The sequence below is a fragment of the Plasmodium vivax genome, chromosome 7, assembly GCF_000002415.2.
Source record: "Plasmodium vivax chromosome 7, whole genome shotgun sequence".
Taxonomy (NCBI): Eukaryota; Apicomplexa; class Aconoidasida; order Haemosporida; family Plasmodiidae; genus Plasmodium; species Plasmodium vivax.
The window spans coordinates 649,874-674,422 of NC_009912.1; the positions used below are offsets into that span (position 1 = coordinate 649,874).

At 45.7% G+C, this 24,549-nt stretch overlaps 7 protein-coding genes across 7 annotated transcripts, besides 14 other annotated features; 6 read left to right on the forward strand and 1 right to left on the reverse strand.

Moving 5' to 3' along the window:
• Positions 1 to 230: 230 nt before the first annotated feature.
• Positions 231 to 1,250, forward strand: PVX_099285 (hypothetical protein, conserved; the record flags this gene model as incomplete). Its single annotated transcript, XM_001614656.1, has 1 exon — positions 231 to 1,250. One exon carries the CDS (start codon positions 231 to 233, stop codon positions 1,248 to 1,250), a length of 1,020 nt encoding a protein of 339 aa, XP_001614706.1.
• Positions 286 to 338: a microsatellite.
• Positions 1,251 to 2,308: 1,058 nt separating the features above from the next.
• Positions 2,309 to 6,532, forward strand: PVX_099290 (hypothetical protein, conserved; the record flags this gene model as incomplete). The annotated part of the gene is made up of 1 exon (XM_001614657.1): positions 2,309 to 6,532. The coding sequence occupies one exon, from the start codon at positions 2,309 to 2,311 to the stop codon at positions 6,530 to 6,532; it is 4,224 nt and encodes a 1,407-aa protein (XP_001614707.1).
• A 1,271-nt stretch (positions 6,533 to 7,803) lies between these two features.
• Positions 7,804 to 7,826: a microsatellite.
• Positions 7,827 to 8,330: 504 nt separating this feature from the next.
• On the forward strand, positions 8,331 to 10,307 carry PVX_099295 (hypothetical protein, conserved; the record flags this gene model as incomplete). The annotated part of the gene is made up of 1 exon (XM_001614658.1): positions 8,331 to 10,307. One exon carries the CDS (start codon positions 8,331 to 8,333, stop codon positions 10,305 to 10,307), a length of 1,977 nt encoding a protein of 658 aa, XP_001614708.1.
• Positions 10,208 to 13,103, reverse strand: PVX_099300 (ATP-dependant RNA helicase, putative; the record flags this gene model as incomplete). The annotated part of the gene is made up of 1 exon (XM_001614659.1): positions 10,208 to 13,103. One exon carries the CDS (start codon positions 13,101 to 13,103, stop codon positions 10,581 to 10,583), a length of 2,523 nt encoding a protein of 840 aa, XP_001614709.1. The 3' UTR covers positions 10,208 to 10,580.
• Positions 10,463 to 10,486: a microsatellite.
• Positions 10,707 to 10,739: a microsatellite.
• Positions 10,920 to 10,955: a microsatellite.
• A 164-nt stretch (positions 13,104 to 13,267) lies between the features above and the next one.
• Positions 13,268 to 13,304: a microsatellite.
• Positions 13,305 to 14,050: 746 nt separating this feature from the next.
• Positions 14,051 to 14,092: a microsatellite.
• A 235-nt stretch (positions 14,093 to 14,327) lies between these two features.
• Positions 14,328 to 14,347: a microsatellite.
• A 545-nt stretch (positions 14,348 to 14,892) lies between these two features.
• On the forward strand, positions 14,893 to 15,966 carry PVX_099305 (hypothetical protein, conserved; the record flags this gene model as incomplete). The annotated part of the gene is made up of 1 exon (XM_001614660.1): positions 14,893 to 15,966. One exon carries the CDS (start codon positions 14,893 to 14,895, stop codon positions 15,964 to 15,966), a length of 1,074 nt encoding a protein of 357 aa, XP_001614710.1.
• A 406-nt stretch (positions 15,967 to 16,372) lies between these two features.
• Positions 16,373 to 16,484: a microsatellite.
• A 56-nt stretch (positions 16,485 to 16,540) lies between these two features.
• On the forward strand, positions 16,541 to 17,836 carry PVX_099310 (hypothetical protein, conserved; the record flags this gene model as incomplete). Its single annotated transcript, XM_001614661.1, has 1 exon — positions 16,541 to 17,836. One exon carries the CDS (start codon positions 16,541 to 16,543, stop codon positions 17,834 to 17,836), a length of 1,296 nt encoding a protein of 431 aa, XP_001614711.1.
• Positions 17,837 to 18,149: 313 nt separating this feature from the next.
• Positions 18,150 to 18,222: a microsatellite.
• Positions 18,223 to 19,654: 1,432 nt separating this feature from the next.
• Positions 19,655 to 19,679: a microsatellite.
• A 647-nt stretch (positions 19,680 to 20,326) lies between these two features.
• Positions 20,327 to 20,357: a microsatellite.
• Positions 20,358 to 20,375: 18 nt separating this feature from the next.
• Positions 20,376 to 23,504, forward strand: PVX_099315 (78 kDa glucose-regulated protein precursor (GRP 78), putative). Its single transcript, XM_001614662.1, has 2 exons — positions 20,376 to 20,662; positions 21,121 to 23,504. Exons 1-2 carry the CDS (start codon positions 20,587 to 20,589, stop codon positions 23,001 to 23,003), a joined length of 1,959 nt encoding a protein of 652 aa, XP_001614712.1. The 5' UTR covers positions 20,376 to 20,586; the 3' UTR covers positions 23,004 to 23,504.
• Positions 20,641 to 20,662: a microsatellite.
• Positions 20,907 to 20,944: a microsatellite.
• Positions 23,505 to 24,549: the final 1,045 nt, after the last annotated feature.

Here is a 24,549-nt window from a genome sequence, read left to right on the forward strand (position 1 = left end):
GCCATTTTTGGGGAATCCAAAGAGGGGAAGATGCGAATGTCCAGATGGGACAAAAATACACACACAAGCGAATGACAACTCTGTTAAAACAGGTACGGACGGGAGCTGCACACGAAACAGAGAAAAAAAAATGAATTTTAAGAGGAAAAAGTAGCCTTTTTTTTTTTTTTTTTTTTTTTTTTTTTTTTTTGTTGCTCGCACTTTGCACACTACGCTGAAGAAAAAAAAAAATGGACAAGGCGAAAGGCAAAAACAGGAGCATAAGCCGCATTATCAAAGAGTTTTACCTAAACTGGAATTACAGGAGACACAGCTGGAGAATCAGCTTCTACTACAACTGCCTGGCAATCTTAACTGCTTTCAGCATTGCCCTCACTTTAATATTCCAGCAACTCATAAAATCATTCAGTTTTTTCGTAAACTATTCCTGCGAATATGAACACATAAATTTTATTCTTACAGATTTATTAATCTTCCTCATTTTAACTAGCTTCATAAGCATTTTCGCATTTTTTTTATCGAGGATTTGTTCCATCCTCTCAAATTTTACAATTAACGATTTTATGTCGCTAGGCAAATGGATTGAAAGGATAGGCTGTACTGTGAAATGGTTCCCTTGGGCCTTAGCGATTTTGATCATATTTTGGTTCACCATAAATATATTTAATTTAGTTACCTTATATTTCACCCCCAACTTGTGGTGTAAAAGGCGCTTAAACGACGTTGCCACACATGTAGTCAACAACTGTAGGTTGTTTGAAGGCAGGACAGCCGCATGCACCATCGACATGATAGACACTAGTTCCAATGTGAACGTGGCTAGCTACATTCGCAAATGCAACGACTTGGATTTTTTAAAAAATCATAACTACTTCGCATTCGTTCCAGATTTGGCAGACAAGAATTATGTAAAATGCACGTTCAACAATATCAACATTTGCACGCTGTACAAAAACTTACGAAATAATCAGCAAATATTGGAGAAGGCAAAAGGGCTGAAGTTAGAAGGCTGCTTGCAGAACCCTCCGTCTGAGGTAGAAGATTTTTATGACAATAATATACAGACCAGCGATTTGTACAAATACTCTCAAATTTTTACCATCGGCAGTAACGTCACTTTTGTGGTCCTCATGTTTTTTTTCTACTTTGTCAAACGTACGACGCAGTTCGATGGGTTGTTTTACCAGTCCATAGACAACTCCGAAATGCTTATACTGCGCATCCTGCGCCCTCTGACGCCCTGGACGTGAGGCGATCTTTCGCTGTTCAGCGGTTATGCGGCTAAGCAGAAAAAAATAAATAAAACGAAAAGATTTACCTAATTAGGAAAAGAAAGGCAAGCGTATTTACCCCCTACGTTACAATGCTGATGGGTGAAGTGGATCCACCTGCGTTCTGCGAAAAAGTTAGTCCATAACGTGGGCTCAAGTGGGCCCGAACAATTACACACATGTATCTGGGGGACGCAAGTCTACACGAATGAAACGCGCTGAACAGATAAATACAGTTCGAGGAAATGTAGCTGTACAACAGTTATGTTTTTTTACTATATTGTTTTATTTTTTTTTTTTTCTCCCATCCGTTCCGTGTGCACACATTTGTCCACCCCCTTCTAATTAACTTGTGAATAATACCCACCTTTTACAAATACCGCAATTTGCAAAACATTTTTTAAAAACAAAATGTGCTTAATGTGGCCAAAACGGTTGTACTCCCTTTTCACCACTTATGAGGCAAAAAATTGGTCAATGCCGGTCTGCTAGCCATTCGCTCATTCATTTGAGAGAAAAAAAAAAATCTTGCTAAACTAGCCATTATAACATTACAACCGTCTAATTTGGTTGTTTTTTTATTGCATTTAAAAAAAAAAAAAAAAAAAAAAGCCGATTTAACCTGCACTGTTCATATAAAATTGAAATAATTCCAGAATGTGAACAGATTTTCCCTTTTGGCTTGTCTTTTTGAACATTTTTTTTTTTTTGCACCTAATTAATTTTTCCATGTGTAGTGAAATAAATAAATAAAAACATTCATGTGTGTATTTTTGACGCGCCGCCAACCTGATGATCTCTTTTGCGCTGTTCCTCTAAAGGGGTGTAAAGTGAGGCCCCTTTCCGGGAATTTTCTAGAAATACACAACATAGCGTGAATAAGATAAAAATTGCACCAAATCGAAAAAAATTTTAAAAATATCTGCAAAAAGCGCAGTTAACATAGCAACCATCACGAATGCCACTAGCGGAGAAGCGACGACATTCCAGAGATGCGTACCACAACTGATGGTGTTGTAACCCTCCAACGGACAACGATGGAGGGTGGTAAGGACAAGCATCGTTATCCCCCAGAGCATTGCAGTCCATACGGCATTTTCAATAGTATAACAAAATGCTACCTCTGCAATGAAAGCGATGTTGAGTCCTTCATTTTTAACGAAGAGGGGATACTCCTGAATAGCGGAGAAGGGCATAACCATGCAGCCGCAAACGAATGCGCAGGTGTACCAAAAGGTGAACACATTTGTGACGATTTTTTATGCAAAGGGAACTTTGAAGAGAGTGTAAATATCAATCATGCAGATCGAAGAAGTGCTTCTACATTAGCAAAGAGGGGGAAAGGAACGCGCAAAGATGATACTAATCTGCTTGACGTTAAAAATGGAATAAGTGGATATGCCTACCTGGGAGAAAGAACATCACATGTGTTGCAAACGAATGGCCCCTTTTGTCGGAGCGTAGTTTATACGTCAAAGGAGAGGCCAACGAATAGGACATACATTCCAAGGGTAAACTCTGATGAGAAAATAAAACCACACGACCATTACGTTTATGTTGAGGAATGTCACCTACAGAGGGAAACGAGAGAGAGCATTACAAAAGGAGAACCACGTAGCACGCGAAGTACTTTTAATACTTCTCTGAGTGAAGATAAACCGTTTAACTACCCACGTAAGAAGGACCATCTCGAAAGGGTAGACAATACGAGCAGCATATATCACCCCGACGATGAGCACACCTATGTCTATGATAACCTAACAGCGCATAACGGCGCAAAAGATGAGTTAACACTGAAAAAAATAAAAACAACGATCCACCTTGGTGATAAGTTAAAGGATGTTTCTAAATCTGAATATTTGGCGAAGTATTTAGGCCCCTTTCCCAGCGCTGAAATTGAAGAACACAATGCAGCGTCACCATCCGTGGAGGATAAGCAACTGACTAGGCATAAAGAGTCAAACAGTAATAACCACGAAATGTGGGGCACCTGTACAGATGGAATAGCAACGCCGAAAGGATGCAAGGAGGAAAGTTGTTCTATGATTCATATTACCACAGAAGGGACAAATGTAGTACCACACCTCGTTGACAACTTTAGTCAAACTGTTGGAAAGAAAAAAAAAATTGCAAAAATGAAGAGGAGGCTAAAAATTGGTCTAAAAGGAAGAAGAAGGAAAAAAACTAAGAATGCCCTTTTGAAGAAAAAGCCATGCAATGGGAACAAACTTCGTGTTAGTAGAACAAAAAAAATGAAAGTTACCTACTCGAGAAAGAGAATCCCAATGGGTAAAGAAAAAAAGGGCTATGCACATAGGGGGAATAATAAAAGGAATAAGTTGAGCTCGAAAAATGCGAAGGAGTGTGCTCCATGCAAACTTCCACTTGGGAAGGGAGACAAAAAGGCTCCATCAGATATGAGAAATGGGGGGAATGAGCACTTGGCTCAACGCATTTATTCCAAGCTGCAGGGAAGGCATCCGAAAAATAAGCGAAGGGAGAGTAAGCCCCTGGCTCTGAGCCAGACAAAGGTGGCTAACAGAAAATCACACACAAATAGGGAAAAAATAAAAAAGGGTAAAGAAGTGAAAAGAGACAAAAAGGTCCAAGAAGTAGCGAAAAATAGTATACAGATGGACGAATCTAAAAATTTGACAATCCAAAATCGTATGCAAAGGGATGATGTTGAAGAGGCGTCCATCCTAAATGGCGAAGTGAATTCAGATGAGGTAAACATCGTACCGGGAAGAGATTCAGACAGTTTTCCTGCCCCTAAAATGGCCACCAAAAGTGTTGGGAGTGGCTCCTGCCACTTTTGCCTGAGTGATGATGTGAGTAACTCCTCCTACAGATCGCTCCTTGAGGACACCCACAGTGTGGAGCGTTTAAAGATCACGGAATGTTCTGACCGCACAGATGGGGTGCCCCGCAGCGGTGAGACGGAAGAAGAAGAAGCAGCAGAAGTGACGTCCATATGTGGAGGCGAATACACCACCGCCGACGAAAATGAAGAGAGATTGACATTCGCAGTTCTGAGGAAGGTTGCCAACTTTTTGGGCGGCGGAAGTGGAGACGAACAATCAGGTGAAACGGTAGAAGATGCAACAAAAAGTTTTAACGTAGACAGGGATGGACAGAGGGTAGACCAATTGGTAAGCAATCCCCAAATTGATGAACCTCAGGAGGGTGGTCTTTTTTGCGAAATGGTGACAAGCACAAGAGGGGTAAGAGGCAGGGGAGTGGTAAGAAGTACAAGCGATGATTCCTTTTTCGAAAAAGCGATTCTCAACAGAGACGCGGAGAGCTCAATTCTAATCGACACGTGCGCGTATAGGCAATCTTGCCAGACGGACAAAAACCTGTTCCTGCTTCACTCGAACATGTTGAAGCAGCGCTCCTTCTTCCATCAACATGGGACACTCAAGAAGGAAGTGAGGTACATTCTAAACTGCTTAACATTTTATTGTAACAAATTGAAGAATGTACTCAACTATGCCATAGGGAGGAGAAGTCCAAATGGGGGTGCCTTACAGGCTAAGCTTTTTACCCTCTGCTTGATCAATTTAGCGGAGAAGGCAAAGGGGAGTGCAAACCCTTCTGCATGTCTTAAAACTGTTTCAACGTTAATGAACGAATTGGTGGAGCGGGTTCGCTACGGTGTGTTGAGTCTCTCCAAAAATGGGGAAGTTACCAAATTTGAGCAGGTGATTATGAAAACATACCTCATAGAGTTGATCAAAATGGGCAGGTTGTTGTTAACATCACTGGGGGGGGTGAAAAATAGATCTCCTTTACCCTCCCGAGGGGAAAAATCACCACACAAATTGGAAGCATCAGCTGGGGGGGAAGTACCCAAAATGAGCAAATTGAAGGCCTCGCGTGGGAAGCAACTCGTTCGTAATGCGGAAGACAGCAGGGTGTTCGAACCACCCGGTAATGGTAATGGTAATGGTAACGGTGATGGTGATGGTGACGAAAACGCCACCGACCGCGTGAAGGGAAAAGGGTCAGGTGTTATGGCGGTGGCCAATTCTATCGTTGGGGATATAAACCAGATGAGCAAACTGACCAACGAGGCTGCGGCTTCCCAGAGGGACCACCCTAGCCACTGTGACGTTTACAAGCTGATGAAGGGGCTGAAAAAAAAATTGCTCCTCCTAGAACAGAACAGCCAAAGCAACTTTTGCAGCGTAAGGCTAATGCTGAAATATCTGGACAAGCTGAGCTACGTTTATAGAGTCAACTCCGCGCTGAGGGTTGACCCCGAAGGGGGGAAGTCCCAGGGTGGGAACACGGCCAACCAAGTGGCTAACCAACTGGACGACCAAATTAGCCACGCCGTACGAACTATGGAGGGGAAAATATCCGCCTGGACGAGGGGGAGCGAAGTCATTTGCGATATACCGACTTTATATTCCATAAAAAGTGTGCAGAAAAAAATGGAGAAAAACGTCTTTGCCTTTTTTGAGCACTTATCAGGGAAGGCTTCCCATGGGAGGAGGCCCACTGGCGTTTCTCCCAGAGTGGCTACACAAAACGGGAGTGTGCAGCTAGAAGGGGGGAAAATGGCACACGTTGAAATGAACGGTGTGAAAAACAAATGTCATGGTAAGCAAAAGAGAGGTATACACAACGTTGGAGAGAAAAAAACGTTCGCGGATAACCCCGTGCGTAGCTTTCACGACGAAACGGAGCACCTAGAACGGCTGAATGAATGCCTAACGGAGGTTATACTGATCAAGGAGGAGCTAATGACAAACCCGAATGGTCACTACGCCATGTTGAAGGAGTACAAAGAAGAGTTGTCCCTATTGAATGACCTTCGAAATGGAGAAAATGATCTAGTGAATGATTTTTTAGACCACATGCCCAGCTCGAATTTCACTCAAATGTTAGGGGCGTATGTTAGGGGAGGGAATTCACGTGGGGGGCACTCGGGGTGGGGTCTAGCCCCCCTTCGGGCTACCCAACAGGTACCTGCCTTTTTCGAGGAACGGAATGAAAAAAAGGGAAGCGGCCTTCCACTAGAAGAAAATTCATACGTAGACATCCCTCCACAGCTGAGTAATGAAGAATGTCTTGACCACCAAAATGGGTGCTCTGGTTGTCCTCCACACGATGGGAAAATGTTGGAGGACGCCCTTCCTCTAAGCGAGCCTTTCGAGCTACACCATGAAGGAGAACCGTCCAGGGGGAATTCCCTCCAATTGAACTTCCCCCATGGGAGTACCAACAGTGTGAAATATTTTAAAATATACTAACAGGGTGGGTGAGCGGTTAACGTGGCTATTTTAGGAAGTGGGTTTTCTTCGTTAGTCCGCTTGGCAGATTCCCCCGCAATGGTGAAAAAGAAGTGTACCGAAGTGTTGGCCGTATTCAACCTTCCCAAATGTAAACCCCCCCCCCTTGTGAAGGAAAACGCAGGGAACGTCACTTCAGCGGCGTAGCACTTATATGCGAAGTGGTGTGAGCGGTTTGTAATCATCCCATCTGCATCTCCTCATCCGCGTTTTGCTTGAGCGATCTTCTGTATCCTGATTCGGTGGAATAATTTCGTCAAATTGGGCAGAAGTAAGAGTGTTTAAAATGTATGCACGAATGCGCGCCTGTTTGTGAGGCGGAGGGGGGATTCTAAACGGGGGGCTTACTTTGAGCCACTCCAGTGAAGGAACACCTGCACATTGGCGTTATTGACAATGGTGCTTTTTTTTTTTATTTATTTTATTTTTTTTGCCCATGCGGGTAAGCCACATGAGATCATTTTTTTCCCCTTTCCTAGACATTTTAAAAACAATTTGCGTGTTTCCCCCCCTGGGGCAATCTCGGCGCGGCGCCGATCTCCGCGACCCATCGTTTGGGCGGATGCCCCCTCATGTCTCACGTATGTTTTCCCCTTCGCGTCTTCGATTTGGGTCACTTCGACCACTTCGACCAATTGGGGGGACATTCCCGTGCACCTCACAATTTTTCGCTTTGGAAAATTAAGAAGAATGCACGATCGACGCGACCTTCGTTTCGCGACTAGGGGAGGCTCCCCTTCCAGAGGTCGACCATATCGAGAGCGTTGTCCAAGGTGAAAACGGTGCACCGATTTTTCTCCCCATTATTCGGGTGCCCATTTGGGGGTTGGGGGCGGGGCAAAAAATAGACAGAGTGTGGGAGGTTCCAACTTGGGGACTTTTCGCATTCTTCTTACCTCCCCTAATGGGCAGCGGCACTCCCATCGCAGTTACGTCCCCCCATACGCATACACTTAACATAGGCGGCAAAGGTAATATTATTCAAAATAAAAAGAGCTTGGTCTGCTGACTGCGCCGCATATCTGTATGCATTCATAACTCCTCACAAAATGGACGTGCGGCAATTTTCCCGCATTGCCCATTTTGTGAAGCATACGGTTAAGTGTATCCATGCGTGAGTGTCCCATTTGGAGATTCGCTTATGTATGTCTATAATGGAAAGTTTTTTTTCTTTTTGAGCTTCGTAGTAGCGACTGAAAACGGTCAGCTTCTCCTGCTTCAGCGATCTTGCAAAGTGTTTGTTCCCCGCGTAGGGCAAAAGGTGCTGCTGCATAAAAAAGGGGGAATTTTCCTTGCCTAGCTTAGCGCGTCAACCCCTCTATCGCTTCTAACCCCTCCAATGCCCCTTACACTTGTTGCGCTTTTTTGTGCTTTTTTTTTTTTTTTTTTTGCACCCCATTTTGTGCACGCGCGCGCGGTCATCCGAAGGAAAGGTCACTTCGCACGGAGGAGAGGCACCTTTGACAGTTTTTATTAACCGAAAGGGGAGGAGCTGTCGAAAGTTTATTCTCTCCGTTTTTCCGCACACTTGGGGAAAGCGAAAAAGGGGATAATTTACTTTATTGGCGTACCTTTAAGCGGTACATTGGTGAAGCCTCTAAATTGAAACCTCCGTGTAAGGGGAAAAACCGTTGGAAGGAAAAATTTACCCATTAGGCCGCGAAGAGGAGCAAAAAACAGCCGCGTGCCTGTGTGTGTGCCGCTTCGAGGAGTAGCCCCCCCCACGGGTGAGATAGCGCCTAAACGGGGTCCCCTCCAAATGGCGGTGAACAACGAAGAAGCGGTGACGGCCCCGATAAGCGAGGGGGAGCTGAAAAAGGTCTATTACGAACATTTTATAGACGATTTGACGGACGAAGAACTCATGTACAAGAAAACGGTGGAGGATTTGTTTTACATTTACAAGTCATTTGGGTTTATATATTCCATCATAAAGAAGGCGAATCTCTTGCTGAGTAAGGAGAGCTTTGACATGTTTTTAAAATCCCTCGTGAGCTTCATTGACGAGCTGTTTCTAAACAACCCCAGTTTGTTTGACGCGCAAGGAAATGATGTGAAGGCAAATTATGCTAATAAAGAAATCGGAGGGGGGGTTACGAAAAAGAGGAAAGGAGAATTGGACCAGACATATATAATCAATAACAGTGACAATCAATCCTTCATGATCATCCTATCGAAAACGTATATAGAGGAATTGCTAAAGGATATAAGTAATATAGACCCCAATTTTAGCGAAAGAAATGCACAGGATTATTTGTTCATCACGAAGAACGTTCTTAAAATGAAAAACACACTGGAAGTGGAGCATGTGAAGAACCGTATTGACAAATTGAAAAACATTTTAAATGTGGGGAAGAATATTTTTCTTGCGGATGAACTGGTAGACGATTCGAATGAGAGCGATGGGAATAAGAAGATTAAAGTACACGACCATATTGACGAAATGATAGAAAAATTGAAGACCATTGGACCATCTATCGTTGCAATTGTGTATAAACAGAATCTGTGGTACAAACAGATTGTTAACAAGTCAGAGTATGACAGCTTAAATTCTATTCTAAACATAGATGTAGATGCGGACAGCAAAGTGGTAGAATCCACCTACGCAGATGTGATCCTCCTCCTTGGGGAAAAGATGACACAAAATAAAGACCTCCTGATTGCCAAGGAAAAGCTCGAAAGACTCAAAACCAATTACGATGCGGAAGTGCAAAGGAAGCTGCAACAAGAAATGGAACTCTCCAAAAAATTAGAAGACAAAAGAAAGGCTGTGCAATTTATTATTGACAGGTATAATGAGTACACCTGGTTTGATAAGAATTCCCCCAAGAAGCACTCCTTCTACATAATAGGCATTAACCCCAGGACCACCACGGAGGAGCAACTAAAGAGCTTCGGCAAACGGCTGAAACATATTTTGCATCCCGATAAGGAGCCCGACAGGGAGTGGAAGAAGAAGGCCGAGTCCGCCTTTAAGGAGGCCTCCCTCGCCATTTTGGGCTGCCAGCAGGAGTTCAAAACGAAGGTCCTCAAGAATTTGGAGCCCGGCCCGCCCGCTCCCTACCTGGCGCTCATCGGCATGGAGGCGGGGGCCGCGGCGAGCGGCACTAGCGGTGCTTCTGGGGCTGGGGGAAGCGGCGTTACCGCGACTAGTGCCGCTTCTGGGGGAGGCGAGCAGGGTTCCGCGCGGCTCCCGCAGTACTACCCCACGCAGGCGTACTACCCCAAATTCGAGCTCAAGTGCGTCGACCAGAAGATCGGCACCATCCTCATTGACATCAAGTGCCCCGTGCAGCTGGGCGTGGTGAAGAAGGTCATCCTCTACGTGCACAGACCCATCTACGGAGCCGAGCCACTCAACTTGATCCCAGAGGACTCCTTCCTTTCGCATAAGATGGAACAAAACGTCAACGTAAAAAATTTAAACCAGCCGATTGAAGCCCGAGTCGATTTCGTCCAACCGCTGGAAATCGCCGCGTCTACAAAGTACTACATAGGGGTTCAGCTAATAGCGGAGAGGGGGAACACGATGATCAATTGGAACTCCATCAACATAACGCTGCACAAGTTTAGCAACAAAAATATTATTAAGAAGCTATTGTCGTCGTTTAAGAATGCGTCCTTCATTAATCAGGCCCAACTGAATGTGGCCCTCTCCAACGAGAACAAGGACGAGATGACCAAGTATTTGAATGAGTGCATTGCCGCGGCGAAGATATGGGCGCAGACGGTGTAGCGGGGTGCGCCCACACATTTGCGCGTCACCGCTCGGGGTCTGTTTGCCGCCCCCGTGGAAGGGTCACGCGCGTTTTTGTGCCCCACGGCAGAGCTAGGCATTTGCGTCGTCATGCATCCACGCCACGCCGCTACACTACACCGCTGCACCACCTTTGTTCATTCAGAAGGTGGCGGTTGGATGATGCGCGAACAAATTGTGTACAATGTATGGTGTATATGTGTGGGGATGTGCCACCCTGGGAGGAGGCACTCAGGCGGTTTTTCCCCCCCGTTAGGGCTTCCCCAGAAGCATGCGTAACTCATTCTTCGCCTCGCTGTTTGGCAGGTCCTCCAGATCATAGTAGCTTCTAGCCATTTCGAGCAGCCACTTGCCATCAATCTTTGTTACGGTCCGTATAAAATTTTTGGTGGTTAATATAAGTTCGTGGTACATAACCCATTCGGGGTTTATTTGAAACACCGTCGAGGGGTGCAAAGTGACGATTTGGATGTCCTTCACGGTGATGTAGTACCCCTTGCTCGTTTTGTAAGCCACTTGCTGGTAGAACCCACTGAGGAGGGCCTTCCTAATATTGACGTAGTAGTCGGGGCTGGATGGGTTCATGGAGACGATTTTTAGGTCCATCTTTTCCATCGTCCGGATGAGTTGATTCCTAACATTCTGGGCAGATGTCATAGCTCGATGGTTTAGAAAATAATCGTAACAAAATTTTTTCGAAGCACTTATATCGACTCGGCTATAATTGACAAAGGCATGAAACACATTCATTAGAGTTAGGTGGTCTCCATCTAGGTGAGAGAATCTCGTTTTCATTTCGTCCGCTTCTTTGCCTTTCACTTTAGGCCTTAAAAAGCAATACGGCACGGAAAGCATCGCGGCGATGGTTAGTATTTCGCTGGAGCAGCAATAGTTTGGAGACTCAATTAGCACTTTGGCTAGCTGAGGATCTACGGGGAACTCAGACATGAAGTGTCCCTTCTGTGTTAATTCTCCCTCGTCATCCAATGCCCCCAAGTAGTTCAGCTGTTCTAGGGCTCTCATCAGCGTCTCTGGTGCTGGAGGGTCCATAAAATCAAAATGAACTAAATCGTCGATTCCTAATTTTTTTAAATTTAAGACAACGGAGCCTAGGTTCGATCTCAGTATTTCTGGGTAGGTCTGTTCTGGTAATGTTTGCTCGAAGCACTTTTCTGTGTAGAGGCGAAAGCACTTGCCTGGTTTTGTTCTCCCTGCTCTTCCTGCTCTCTGCTGAGCTGACGCTTTCGAAATGGGGGCGATTAACAAAGATTCTACTCTTGCCCTGGGGTTATACACCTTCTGTTTTGAAAACCCAGGGTCGATTACGTAGACGATTCCTTCTATTGTGAGGGACGTTTCTGCAATGTTCGTAGACAGGATGCACTTCCTCCCCATTTTGTCTCCTTTAAATCTTGGCCTCGGAGCAGGCTCGAATATCTTCTGTTGCTGAGTTGACGGTAGGGAGGAGTAAAGCGGTAGCACTATCAGCTGGCCAGCACTCGCATTCTTAGAAACTAATTTTTCAATCTCCTTTTTCGTCATCTCGATTTCCTCCTCTCCGGTTAGGAAGACGAGTATATCTCCATCGTCCTCATTCACATGGATGTCATACACCGTCCTGATGACCACCCTTATGTAATCCTTCTCCGCTTGGAGGGTATAAAAAATCTCCACTGGGTATAGCCTCCCTGGGATATTCAAAATTTGGGAGCCATTAAAAAATTTTTGGAATTTGCCCGCATCTAGCGTTGCTGACATGACTATTAATTTTAAATCGTTCCTCTGCTCTTGGATGTTTTTTATAACTCCGAAGAGGATGTCCGTGGCTAAGGTCCTCTCGTGAGCTTCATCCAAAATGATGGTGTTGTATCTTTTCAATAAAGGGTCATACATAGATTCCCTCAAGAGCATACCGTCCGTCAGATATTTGATGACCGTTTTGGTGCTCGACCGATCTTCAAACCTGATGGTGTATCCTACGTACGTCCCTAGCTCTACATCTAATTCTTCTGAAACTCTCGCTGCTACACTCATGGCTGCTACTCTCCTCGGTTGGGTCACTGCAATGGATTTCTTTTCTGCAAATTTGGACTCCAAAACAAATTGGGATATCTGCGTTGTCTTTCCACTACCTGTATCTCCCACGATGATCAGCACGTCGTTTTTTTTAAAGAGCTTTAGAAAGTTCCTTTTCGCGCTCCATGCGGGCAGTTTTTTCTTCTCTTCCAGCAGTTGGAGGTACCTCTCGCTGTATCGTTCGTTCGTCAGTTTGTTTATGAGATGGGCTTCCAGTTCGGCCCCGCCAGGTTCGCCCCCCCTTTGGTAGGACGCCTCCCCCATTGGGATGTCGCTTCGAGGGCACATTTGCCTTTCGGGGTCCTCCTCCTGGGCCACTCCTTCATTACCGCCATACTCATTATGCGTCTCCTTCTCCCCCCCATCGTGGTTACCCTCATGACTGCTGTGGTCACCCTGTTTGTCCTCACCCCCTTCCTTCTTACCGCCCTTGTCTTGACATCCACGATCCTCCTCCACATCGTTTGAGCAGACGTCTGCCTCATTTTGCCCCCCCCCTGTTGGTTTATCCTCTTCACCTTCTTCATACTGATCTGCCGTTAACTCATCGCCCACCTTTGCCTTCTTCCTACCGCTATAATCATCACTTAACGTGTGTTCGTTTTTCCTTTTGGCGTTTTCACTTGGGGCTGGCGGGTCCCCCTGCTCGTTCGCGGGCCCCGCGTCCTTTTCGGATGGGCCCTCCGCCACTGGGTTCATTTTGGCAAGCAGCGGCTACGTTGCGTTACGCGTTTGTGTAGAGGGGAGAAAATGAGCATACGCGCACCCGTACGCATACGTATGCTTCTACACGTAGGAGTAACTGCAGCCCCGGGTAAGAAGCTGGGATGAGTGGTAAGATGCGACCAACCGATAGGCAGTTCAATCCACCCAAAAAAGCAGTGGAACTCTCTCAAATGAATGTCCGCTTTGTGTACATCACATCCGATAGAGGCTTCCTCTCCCTACGGTGTTTCCTAACTCCTTGGCGATCTTCCCACTCGCAGTCCTCTTTTCTCCTACGTACTAACAGCAGGGGATCATACAAATGGTCTGTCCCCCCACAAAAAAAAAAAAAAAAGTTACGCAAAAAAAATGGCTCCTTTAGCCGCTTTGTATGCTACTTTAATGTGGATCCTTCACCAGAGCGAATTAAAATAAATTACCCGCTTGGCCTTTCACACAAGGGGATTACTGTGCATATGCCGCTAACTGGGGAAGCGCGAATCGAAATGAGGTTCCAAATTAGATCCCAAATTAGATCCCAAATTAGATCCCAAAATTGTTCCCAAAATTGCTGCCAATTTTGCTGCCAATTTTGCTGCCAATTTTGCTGCCAATTTTGCTGCCAAATTTGCGGCGAAGGCGCTTCGAAAACTTCTCCTAATTTTACCACAAGTGAGCTTCACTGTGAGGAGGCACGCCCGTGCGGTGACCTTATGGAGCCCTGCCAGTTAACCAATTAATCAGCGCAGGTACATAAAAAAATTGGTAAAAAAAAAAGGCTAATTTTCCCGCCTTGCATGTCGTGCCGCATCACGCAATGTCGTGTTGGGGTTCATTTTTTTTTTTTTTTTTTTCCTCACTACATTTAGTTGGCGATTACCATTTTGGGATTCTCGGAAGGACGCCTAATTTGTCACCCTCTTGGGGAAGAAATCACGACGGCTGCATTTCGCATGTGGTATGATCCCTTTGTCCTGACATTGAGCAAGCGCGTCGGCCCTTCATCACCTGTCGCCACTCCGTCAAGTAAGAACGAAAAAAAATTGTAACCCCCTTCTGGGGAGAGCATCCCCTAGCACGTTGCTCCCGATTCTTCGCCGATCGATCACTTTGCATATCCTCCACGGTTGCTACTCCCCAGTTAAGCATATGCCATTTTTGTGATGCCGATAAAGGGAAGGCAGAACAGAGAGAGGGGACCTCCCCCACTTGGCATTTTTCTTACCCCAACAGCGTTGTGCGTTTTGTGTATCCACTTGCTTGCACTTTGGAAAAATAATCGAAACGTGGATGTCGCGTTACCTTAGTAGAAGCGCGAGTGAATCACATGCGCCTTCTTTACACATAATGATAGGAACGTTCTTTGGGGGAGGGGAGAAATTACGTGCATAGAACGAACGGGAGTTAACCCCATCTCCTTTTGTGTATCCCTTGTCTCATTCCTTCTTTTTTTTTTTTTTCCTCTCCATGTGTAGTCACACAGTTTCGTAGAAGGGAAGACAGCCAACAAGGAAGGGGTGCACCATTAGGAGGTCAAATTGGAAAGGCAATTAAAAGGGCAAATAAAAAGGCAATTAAAGGGGCAATTAAAAAGGCAATTAAAATAAAAGGGTGGCTGCCCCGTGTACAGTTCAGTTCATCTCCTGCATGTGCGCCCGGCGGTGCAGCAGTGAGAGTAATGGTGTCATAAGGGCTCCTACACGCCGATGCATGTAAAGAAGGGGGGTGACTACTGAGAGGAAGCCGCACTGCCACTCCACCGCTGTACCGCTTAACTTCCCCCATGTGGTTCGGGCAGCTGGTCATCGGGCCGCCCGGCTCCGGGAAGTCCACGTACGTGGCGGGGGTGGAGCACATACTGAGGCAGATAAACCGGAAGCTAGTGCTCATCAATTTGGACCCCTTTGTGGAGAATGACGTGTACAAAGCAGACGTCAACATCAGCGACCTTGTAGATATAAAAAAGGTCTTCTGCGATTTGGGCTTAGGGCCAAATGGCACTCTCATATACTGCATGGAGTATTTGCTAATAAATTTTGACTGGCTTGAGGAAAAACTAAAAGAACACAAGGACCACTACCTACTTATAGACACCCCTGGGCAAGTGGAGCTGTATACACATAACGACGCGTTGAGAAAAATTGTGGAGAAAATGACTAAAATGAATTGCAGACTAACTTCAGTTCATATAGTAGATAGCACTCTATGCTCCGATAACTATAAATACGTTAGTGCACTACTGCTATCCCTATGTAGTCAGATTCACTTGGAGTTACCCCATGTGAATGTATTCTCCAAAATTGACTTGTTAAAATATTTTAGGGATGACTTAAATTTCCCTCTGAGTTACTACGTAGAAGCGCAGAACTTGGAGCAACTCATGTTGTACGCGCGCTACCAGAATGAGTCATCGTCCGGCTCGGAGGGTGTAAATATGGGAGACGATTCACCAAGCGGCTCCTTAAATGACCGAAGCAGCTGTGCCCAGAGCGCCATCAAACAAGCCATACGAAATGACATAAACTCTGGGAGGATAAAAAATGTCAGGAAAAACTACAAGAAATTTTCTAACAAATTTTTGAAGCTAAATGAGTACATTTGCGAAACGGTGGAAGATTACAATATGATTAATTTTGCCCTTTTAGATATACAAGACAAATATAGTGTGCTTAAGTTGCTCAAAATCATCGATGGGGCTAATGGCTTTCGCTTCAGCTCCATCTACTCGGAGTACTCTCTCTTTGACACGTACGCTGAGGCCATTGAGTATGACTGTGATGATATTCAAGAAAAAATCGTCGACGTTTCGGATGAAGAAAAAGAGGCGTCCCTATCTGGGCACCCCCCTCATGGGTGAGAGAAGTGCCTTCGCTTTCCCCTCCGCGTCGGCATGCAGGAAAGCCAGCCGCACGTAAGTGAGCAAGCAGGAAAGTGGCAATCTAATGCGGTCAGCACTTCGCGGAGTTGTATCAAAAAGGGGGCAACAATCTCGAACGCGTAAAAAAATTACGCCATTTGGGGTGCTCCACGTGAAGTGCTAACATTTGAGGCCTCTTCGCGCGGCGCGCTTCCTTTCGCGCGTGTGACCCTCTTGGGGCGAGCAAACTGCCAATTTTGCGACGCATCCTCATTGGCGCGCCTCCAAGTGACTCGTTTTTTTTTTGTCAACACGCCGCTACTCCCCCCGAAGAGGGAGAAGCTCATACACGCACGTGGGGCACCCCTTCAATTCGTTCCACATAAGCCAATCGCGGCGTCAGCCCAGCGGCGAGCGAATCGGCCCCGGGTGAGCGGCTCACCTGCAGGCGTTCCCACTGTTCCCTTTTACCAGCACGGGTACGAAGTAGATGGGTATGCTCGCATGTTGGCGCGCATGTGAGTGCTCCCCCGATTGACTCGTTTGCCCCACTTCGCCCCTTGCGCCGCTAAAAATGAACGCGGACAAGCTGCTGGCCGACCTGCGCGCAATAGAAGAGGAGTACGGAGGGGAGAGCGAGGGGGAGGACCCTTCGGTGCCGACGCAGAGGGCGGCGTTCCCCAGTGGGAGCGTCAACCAAAAGCTGTTCGACGAAAAAATGAACCACCACTACACCATTTTTAACACCAAAAATGAGTTCCGGAAGACAGAAATTAACGTAGAGAAAACGCAAATTGATATTGTTAACCATTTTATCTTTTTGCTCAAATTGTTAAGGAGGAGCCACGACGAAGAGGTCGTCCGGCAAATAATGAAATGCATTGAAGTCACCTTCGAGACGGACAACGATGAGGTGCAAAAGTTGTCCGAGGAAAAATCATTCTACCTGTACAAGCAATATCTGCTGAAAAATAAACATTTTTTTTTAAAAATCTGGAGAAGCATGAAGAATAAAAATTTCTACCCAGATGTAAAGCAAATCATTAAAGACATCACGAGAGACGTTTTTTCATTCAATCGGCAGGTACATAATGGCAGTCTGGGCTTTAAGGTGATCTTATCTACTCTCTACAAATTGTTAGGGAAATATCTCCAATGCGACTTTAGGAGAATACTACTGGCATTCTTCCTTCTGAGTCTCATGAGCAGAACGAATAACACCGTCGATATTTTATACACGCTAGAATATTATTTTAAAAATAGGAACTTCTCCATTATTGTGCCGGATAGCTGCTTCATCTCTCCATGTGAGCTGAGCCTTTGTAAGAACATCATCATGTTGTGCAGTCACGTAAAGTACTTCATCAAGGTTACAGAGGAGCCGTCCTCTCTGCTGAGGTACAATTGCTATAACCTCATCTACATTGATGAGAATCAAATAAGTGACAATTTTTATCTGCACATTTATAAAACGCTGTTGAAGGACTACAAACATCATTACCTTTTTCGGGACGCAGAATTATTCGGCCAGGTAAACTTCTTTGATGTTAAGGCTAACTGTGCCAAGTTGAAGCCGAAAGGGGTGCTTCCAGCGGGGGATCCCTTTCGAGAGGTACCAACTGGGAACGACACAACCGTCTACCCTAATGGTGGAAAAGGGGAGAACACCGAACAGCAGGGAGACCATTTTGCAACCCTCTTGGACGACGTAGAAGTTTCCTCCAACTCCACCTACAACTGTAGCGATAACGAAATTGACATAAAAAAGATTAATGAGAAGAATCGGCTGCACAGGGATGGACGCGACCATTTGGGAAAACGCACAAGGAACTTATTTCACCAGTATTTGATCATCGAGTTGAGTTCGTGAGAGGGCAGGGGCATTACCCCCCAGTGGGAAGCTTCAAAAAAGAAGAAGGGAAAAAAAAAAAGGATAAGCTGAGCACTACTTTGGTTGACCAAGCTAACAATTTGTGTGCCTCTCTCCCTATGGCATATGACCACTGCGTCATGCGACCGGTGCACTGGGTGATTTTTCCATTTTTTCGTTACACCTTTGGGGGTACATCCTTTGTGAGCCTCCCCCACTACCTCGTTTGTTCACTCCCAATGTTTGCTAAACGTGTCGTATACCCATTCGGGCCGCATCACCCCGTCCCGCTTTTACCTTTCGAAGGGGGGGATGCCCTCCTTTCCTTTTTTTTCACTCCTGCGGTGGGCAGCGCACATCGTTGGGATGTACTAAGCTGTGTAACCGCTTAACAACGATACACCGTGACGTGCTTATTGTGTTTCACTATTTTGTGTTTCCCCCATGGAGGAACTCCCAAAACGGTTAACTCATTCGGGCTGACGAGTGGGGCCATTACGATGGTATCACCTTTGCAATTCCGCGAAGCTTATGTACATATGTGTGTGCGAAAATGCCGCGAACTAATTTTACTATTTCCCCGTTGCGCTGTAGCGGAGGGGTGCAGCATTTAAGGGTGTGCATACGAAATGTGCCAAATTTTCCGCCTCCCACTTTGTTATATTGACTCGATTAGACCATGCGGGGAGGAAATAAAATAAAATAAAGTAAAATAACCAGCACAGCGAGCCATTTTTACAAATTGGTTGAGCATTTTAAACGGAGGTAAAAACTGATCATCCTGAGGGGCGCGACTTGCATTTTTTTTCTTTTCATCGGCTTGTGTGTAAAACTGGTCAGTCGGTCGGTCCGCCGGCCAGCTAATCGGCCAGACCACGAGGCGGAGCCACTCAAGGACGTGTGCGTGAATGCCTGGTTGACCCTCCGGAGACTCACAAATGAAGCATACGCAATTTGGTGGGGTTAACCAAATTTGGCCACGCTACTTCTCGCAACGTTTGCTTTTTCAAGAGAGGGGACCTCCATTCGGTGTGTGTTATGTGTGGTAAGTTTGTTCGTTCAAATCTTTCGTTGGTTTGTTCGTTGGTTTGTTCGCTACTTTTTTCGCTGTTTTTTTGGCTGTTTTTTTGGCTGTTTTTTTTTTTTTTTTTTTTTTTTTTTCGACGTGTGTGGCTTTTTCGAGATATTTTTCCGCATTTCCTTTTTTCACCTTTCCCAGAATGAACAATTTTCGCACACACGTCCGTGCCGTTTTGCAGGTGCCCCCAGACCCGCGTGGTCAAAGTTGGGGGTGAAAGTGGGCACGCACACGGTGATGAAAAATATGCATAACACGTATATATGCATATGTATAATGCGCATTATATGTATACGTACGTATGCATGTTTGTTCCCTCGCACTGCCGCGTGTGTGAGCAATGCGTTGCGCCGATTTGGCCGTCCCTCACATGGCGAAGGTGCGCGAGCTGCCAGAAGGACGACGCCACCCCGAAGTTCGCACAAAAAAAAAAAAAAATAAAAAGAATAATCTCTTGAGGAAAATACGTGGAGCCAAATGGTCATTCCGAAGGCCCGCACGATAGCGCAAACGCAACCGGAGGCAATTCTCACTCGCAGTAAAAAATATTGAAAAGGGCAAAAAAATGTGCTGTATTTTTTTTTTTCTTCCCCGTACGAAGAACGTCAAATGTATTGCATAAGCTTGCATCACAAGTCGCCATTTGGCATTCATTCTTAGCACGCCAAATGTCCCACCAGTAGCTGATCCATCGCTAAACGCTCCATTTGTGATTATCCTCGAGCGCTTTTGTCATTCCTCCCCCCCAATTGGCACCCAAAATAAACACCCGCGTGGGAGGGGAAAAAAGCTCGGTCGTGATCTCCGCCGATCGGGTTAGCGCACGCACAGGTCAAAGTTGGCGCTTAATTTTGTAAAAAAATCGTAAAAAAAAAAAACAAAAACAAGTGCAAATGCAAGGGGAAGGAATAAACAGCAAGCAATAAAAATACGTGCATATTTATATATATACATATAGTACATACGCACATAATACGCATTTTTGCCACCTCGCTCTGTTCGCCACTTGGCACTGCCATATATGTGTTCAGTTCAGCAAGAGGAAGCAAAAGTTGCGCACCTTCCCATGCTTGGGGGTTAAACGCAATAAAACAAAAAAATAACGCAAAACGGCACAAACAAACGTGCAGCGCTGCATACTTACATAATACATAATACATACGTGCGTGTATGAAGGGGCGAAGCGCAAACTGCATTGCAAGCATGCATCGCGCCATTGCGAGGAAAGTGCTGTGAAACTCACCTTAAAAAGAAAAAAAACAAAATAACGCGTATGCGCATAAATCACGAGCAAGGTTGGTACATGTATTGTATACATACGTAGCACATACGTACATACGCAACACGCATGTACAAAATTAAAAACCATTTCGGCTTTCGCGAGCATTTTTCAAGAGCGTTATTCTTTTTCTTTTTCTCATTATTATTCTTTTTTTTTTTTTTTTTTTTTTTCCACATTTTGAATGATTTTGAATCTTTCACGCGTTGTTCGTTTGAGTCAGAACACATCCCCTTTTTTAACCTACTCGTCGTGCATACGTACGAAGATACATACGTGCATACTATACGTACGTACACGTACGATCATTCATCCGTGCTTACGTATCCCTGTTTACCTTCGCGCGCACTTAGCCTGTTTGCGCCCCCATTTGTTCATGCAAAAGTAGTCAAGATGAGGAATACGAGGCCGTTTATTTTTCTCCTTGCGCTCTCCCTGTTAAATTGTATTAGGGGCATAGACTCCAACAGTAAGTACTGAGTTCGTTCATGAGTGCGCCAGTGCGTGCGTTAGTACGTTCTTACGATTGAAGCGTATGCATGCGTTTGCCGGGGGAGCAGGGCAGTTCATCCCCCGGCTCGAAGCAAACGCGAGTGAAACGTGCAGCACAGATGATGCATCTCCTAAAATGAGGGGGCGGGAGGAAGAACCCTTCCGCGTTGGCACCGCCGATTTTTGTACCGTTCTGCCATTTAAATTTTGTGCGATTTGGCAGAAGGGGAGAAAAAAATTCGAAAGAGGGTTTTTCCCCCCCAACTGAGTTTCACCCTCTTGTGTGTTGCTTCGCATCGTGGGTACTACTCACGGATTGGCTATGCACCACATGCGTTACTCCCCCCCACACGTACCAACACCCCCAATATACTTCTCTTCCACGTCACTTCTCCTCCACTCCACTTCTCCTCCACTCCACTTCTCCCCCCCCAGTTGAAGGCCCCGTGATCGGAATCGACTTAGGCACAACATACAGCTGCGTTGGAGTTTTCAAAAATGGCAGAGTGGAAATTTTGAACAACGAGCTGGGAAACCGTATCACCCCCTCGTATGTATCCTTCGTGGATGGAGAAAGGAAGGTGGGTGAGGCAGCCAAATTGGAAGCCACCCTACACCCCACGCAGACAGTATTCGATGTGAAACGATTGATAGGAAGAAAATTTGACGACCAGGAAGTGGTGAGAGATAGGACCCTTTTGCCATACGAAATTGTGAACCAAGAAGGAAAGCCAAATATAAGAGTACAGATCAAGGACAAGAAGACGACGTTTGCCCCAGAACAAATCAGTGCCATGGTTTTAGAGAAAATGAAAGAAATAGCTCAATCCTTTTTGGGAAAGCCAGTTAAGAACGCAGTGGTAACTGTGCCAGCGTATTTCAATGATGCGCAGAGACAAGCAACAAAAGATGCAGGAACGATTGCTGGGTTGAACATCGTGCGTATTATAAACGAGCCAACCGCAGCAGCTTTGGCGTACGGTTTGGATAAGAAGGAAGAGACGAGCATTTTGGTGTACGATTTAGGAGGAGGAACCTTCGATGTGTCAATCCTAGTCATCGACAATGGTGTGTTTGAGGTTTACGCAACTGCAGGAAATACCCACTTGGGAGGAGAGGACTTCGACCAAAGGGTGATGGATTACTTTATCAAAATTTTTAAGAAAAAGACAAACATAGATCTCCGTTCAGATAAGAGAGCCATTCAAAAGTTGCGAAAGGAAGTGGAAATTGCGAAGAGAAATTTATCTGTAGTTCACTCTACGCAGATCGAAATTGAAGATATTGTAGAAGGACACAGCTTCTCTGAAACATTGACGAGAGCCAAATTTGAAGAATTAAATGATGACTTATTTAGAGAAACTTTAGAACCCGTAAAGAAGGTACTAGATGACGCAAAATATGAGAAGAGCAAAATTGATGAGATTGTTCTCGTAGGAGGATCTACTCGTATCCCAAAAATTCAACAAATTATAAAAGAATTCTTTAATGGAAAGGAACCAAATAGAGGTATAAACCCAGATGAAGCTGTAGCATACGGTGCTGCCATCCAAGCTGGAATCATTTTGGGAGAAGAATTACAAGATGTCGTTCTACTAGATGTGACTCCACTCACGTTAGGAATAGAAACCGTTGGAGGTATCATGACGCAACTTATTAAAAGAAACACAGTCATCCCAACGAAGAAGTCTCAGACCTTTTCCACCTACCAAGATAACCAACCAGCTGTCCTCATTCAAGTGTTCGAAGGAGAAAGAGCATTAACAAAGGATAATCACCTTTTGGGAAAATTTGAACTCACAGGAATCCCACCAGCACAGAGAGGAGTACCCAAAATAGAAGTCACCTTTACTGTGGATAAGAATGGCATTCTCCACGTAGAAGCGGAAGACAAAGGAACAGGAAAGAGCAAAGGTATTACCATTACGAACGATAAGGGAAGACTCTCCAAGGAACAAATCGAGAAAATGATTAACGATGCAGAAAAATTTGCAGATGAGGATAAGAATCTTAGGGAAAAAGTCGAAGCGAAAAATAACTTAGATAACTACCTACAGAATATGAAAGCCACTGTGGAGGATAAGGACAAATTGGCAGACAAAATTGAAAAGGATGATAAGAATGCCATTTTGAATGCCGTGAAGGATGCGGAGAATTGGCTGAGCAATAACTCCAATGCTGATGCGGAAGCGCTAAAGCAGAAGTTGAAGGATGTGGAGGCAGTTTGCCAGCCCATCATCGTCAAGTTGTACGGCCAGCCAGGCGCCAATTCTCCCCCCCCAAGTGCAGACGAAGACGTCGAGAGCGACGAGTTGTAACTTTTGCCATAGAAATAAAAGGGGGGGTGGTGCCCCTGTGCAGCTGTGTAATTTGTGTAGAGGAATTCTCTTCATACGTATGCACATCCCAGGGCGGATGAGCGGCCATCCGGGGGTCGCACGCACGCCCCAATTTTTTTTCCCTTCCCAGTTTCTCCTGCGTCTTCTGCATCGTTCTCTCCTTCTCCCTCTCCTCCCTCTGTATCGTCCTCTCCTTCTCCCGCTTTATCTGCATCTCCCTTTTCACCACGGATAAGAAGCGAATTACACGATTTACACTCCCGAGCGGAGAAGTGCCACCCTGTGCTGCGAGGAGTCCCCCCTCATAGTAGTGCAACTGAGCCATTGTGTACACCGTGCAGCGCACCGCCTCGTACAGCGAGTACAGCGAGTACACCTCCTAGTACACCGCTTAGCACACCGCCTAGCACACCGCCTAGCACACCGCCAAGCACACCGCCTAGCACATTGCTTAGCACATAACTTTGCATATACCTTTGCAAAAAAAAAAAAATGAACTTAGTAAATAGTGTATCTCAAAACGTAGTGTATTCTACAAAGCGGCGTTTGCCCTGGGGGTATTAGCGATTGCCGCCCCGGGGTGGAGGCGCTCCCTCGGGCGAAAAAAAAGAAAGAAGAAAGAAGAAAATAAATACATTTATCGCGAAAAAAACGGCATCGTTAACCCCCCACGCGGATGCACACGCTAGGAAGCGTAAACGGTTCTATGTGCCCCTAAAAGGGCACACACCAGTGCATGGCTGGAACCCCCCGCTAAGGTGATGCTTCCCATGTGTAAAGCCTGTTAAAGGGGAGGCGGACGTGGAGAGGCTCCTCTTCAAAAGGTCGCTGTGTTATTGGAAGTTGCCCCGTTTTGCGTTGGCATCTTCTCCTGGTGATGCGCAACGGGTCAACCTGATTTGCCCAGATTGGTGATGTCCTTGTCGTAGCTCAAGTGGACCCAATATGAACTGCGTTTTATTTACTCCCTTTAAAGGGCGCTAAACCGGCGACGCTTCATTAAGGGGAGGTGCCAAATGAGTATCCTTCTAGCTGTGCAACTTCATCAACCTGGTGAGTTTCCCAAATGAGCGAAAGGAAAACTCAATTGGGAAGAGACTCCCATTGGGGGAAAGACCAACCAGGATGGGAACATCTTATGAGGTGTTTTTTGCTCCATTTGGGTGGTGAGACAAGGCGATGGGCGGGTGTCCCACCTTGGCCGCCTTCACATGGTGGTATTAAAAGGGATGACCCGATTTAGGCCACCCACTCCTCATATGTAGTATTAATACATTTTTTTACTTATCTGATGTGTAATGCTTCCCCACAACGCCGCTAATAGAGCGATCGCGTAGACCATTTGGGCAGATGGGCCTACTAACCGGTGGAGCAATTCGACACATCGATGAAAAATTATGAGGAAGTCTTGCTAACGGGTGGACTGCACTGTGTTGCCTTTCCCGCGTACCCCCTACTGACCCGCTCACCAAATCAGGTCCATTTTTCGCCAAAAGGGAGGCAATCTTAGCCCCCACAAAAGAGT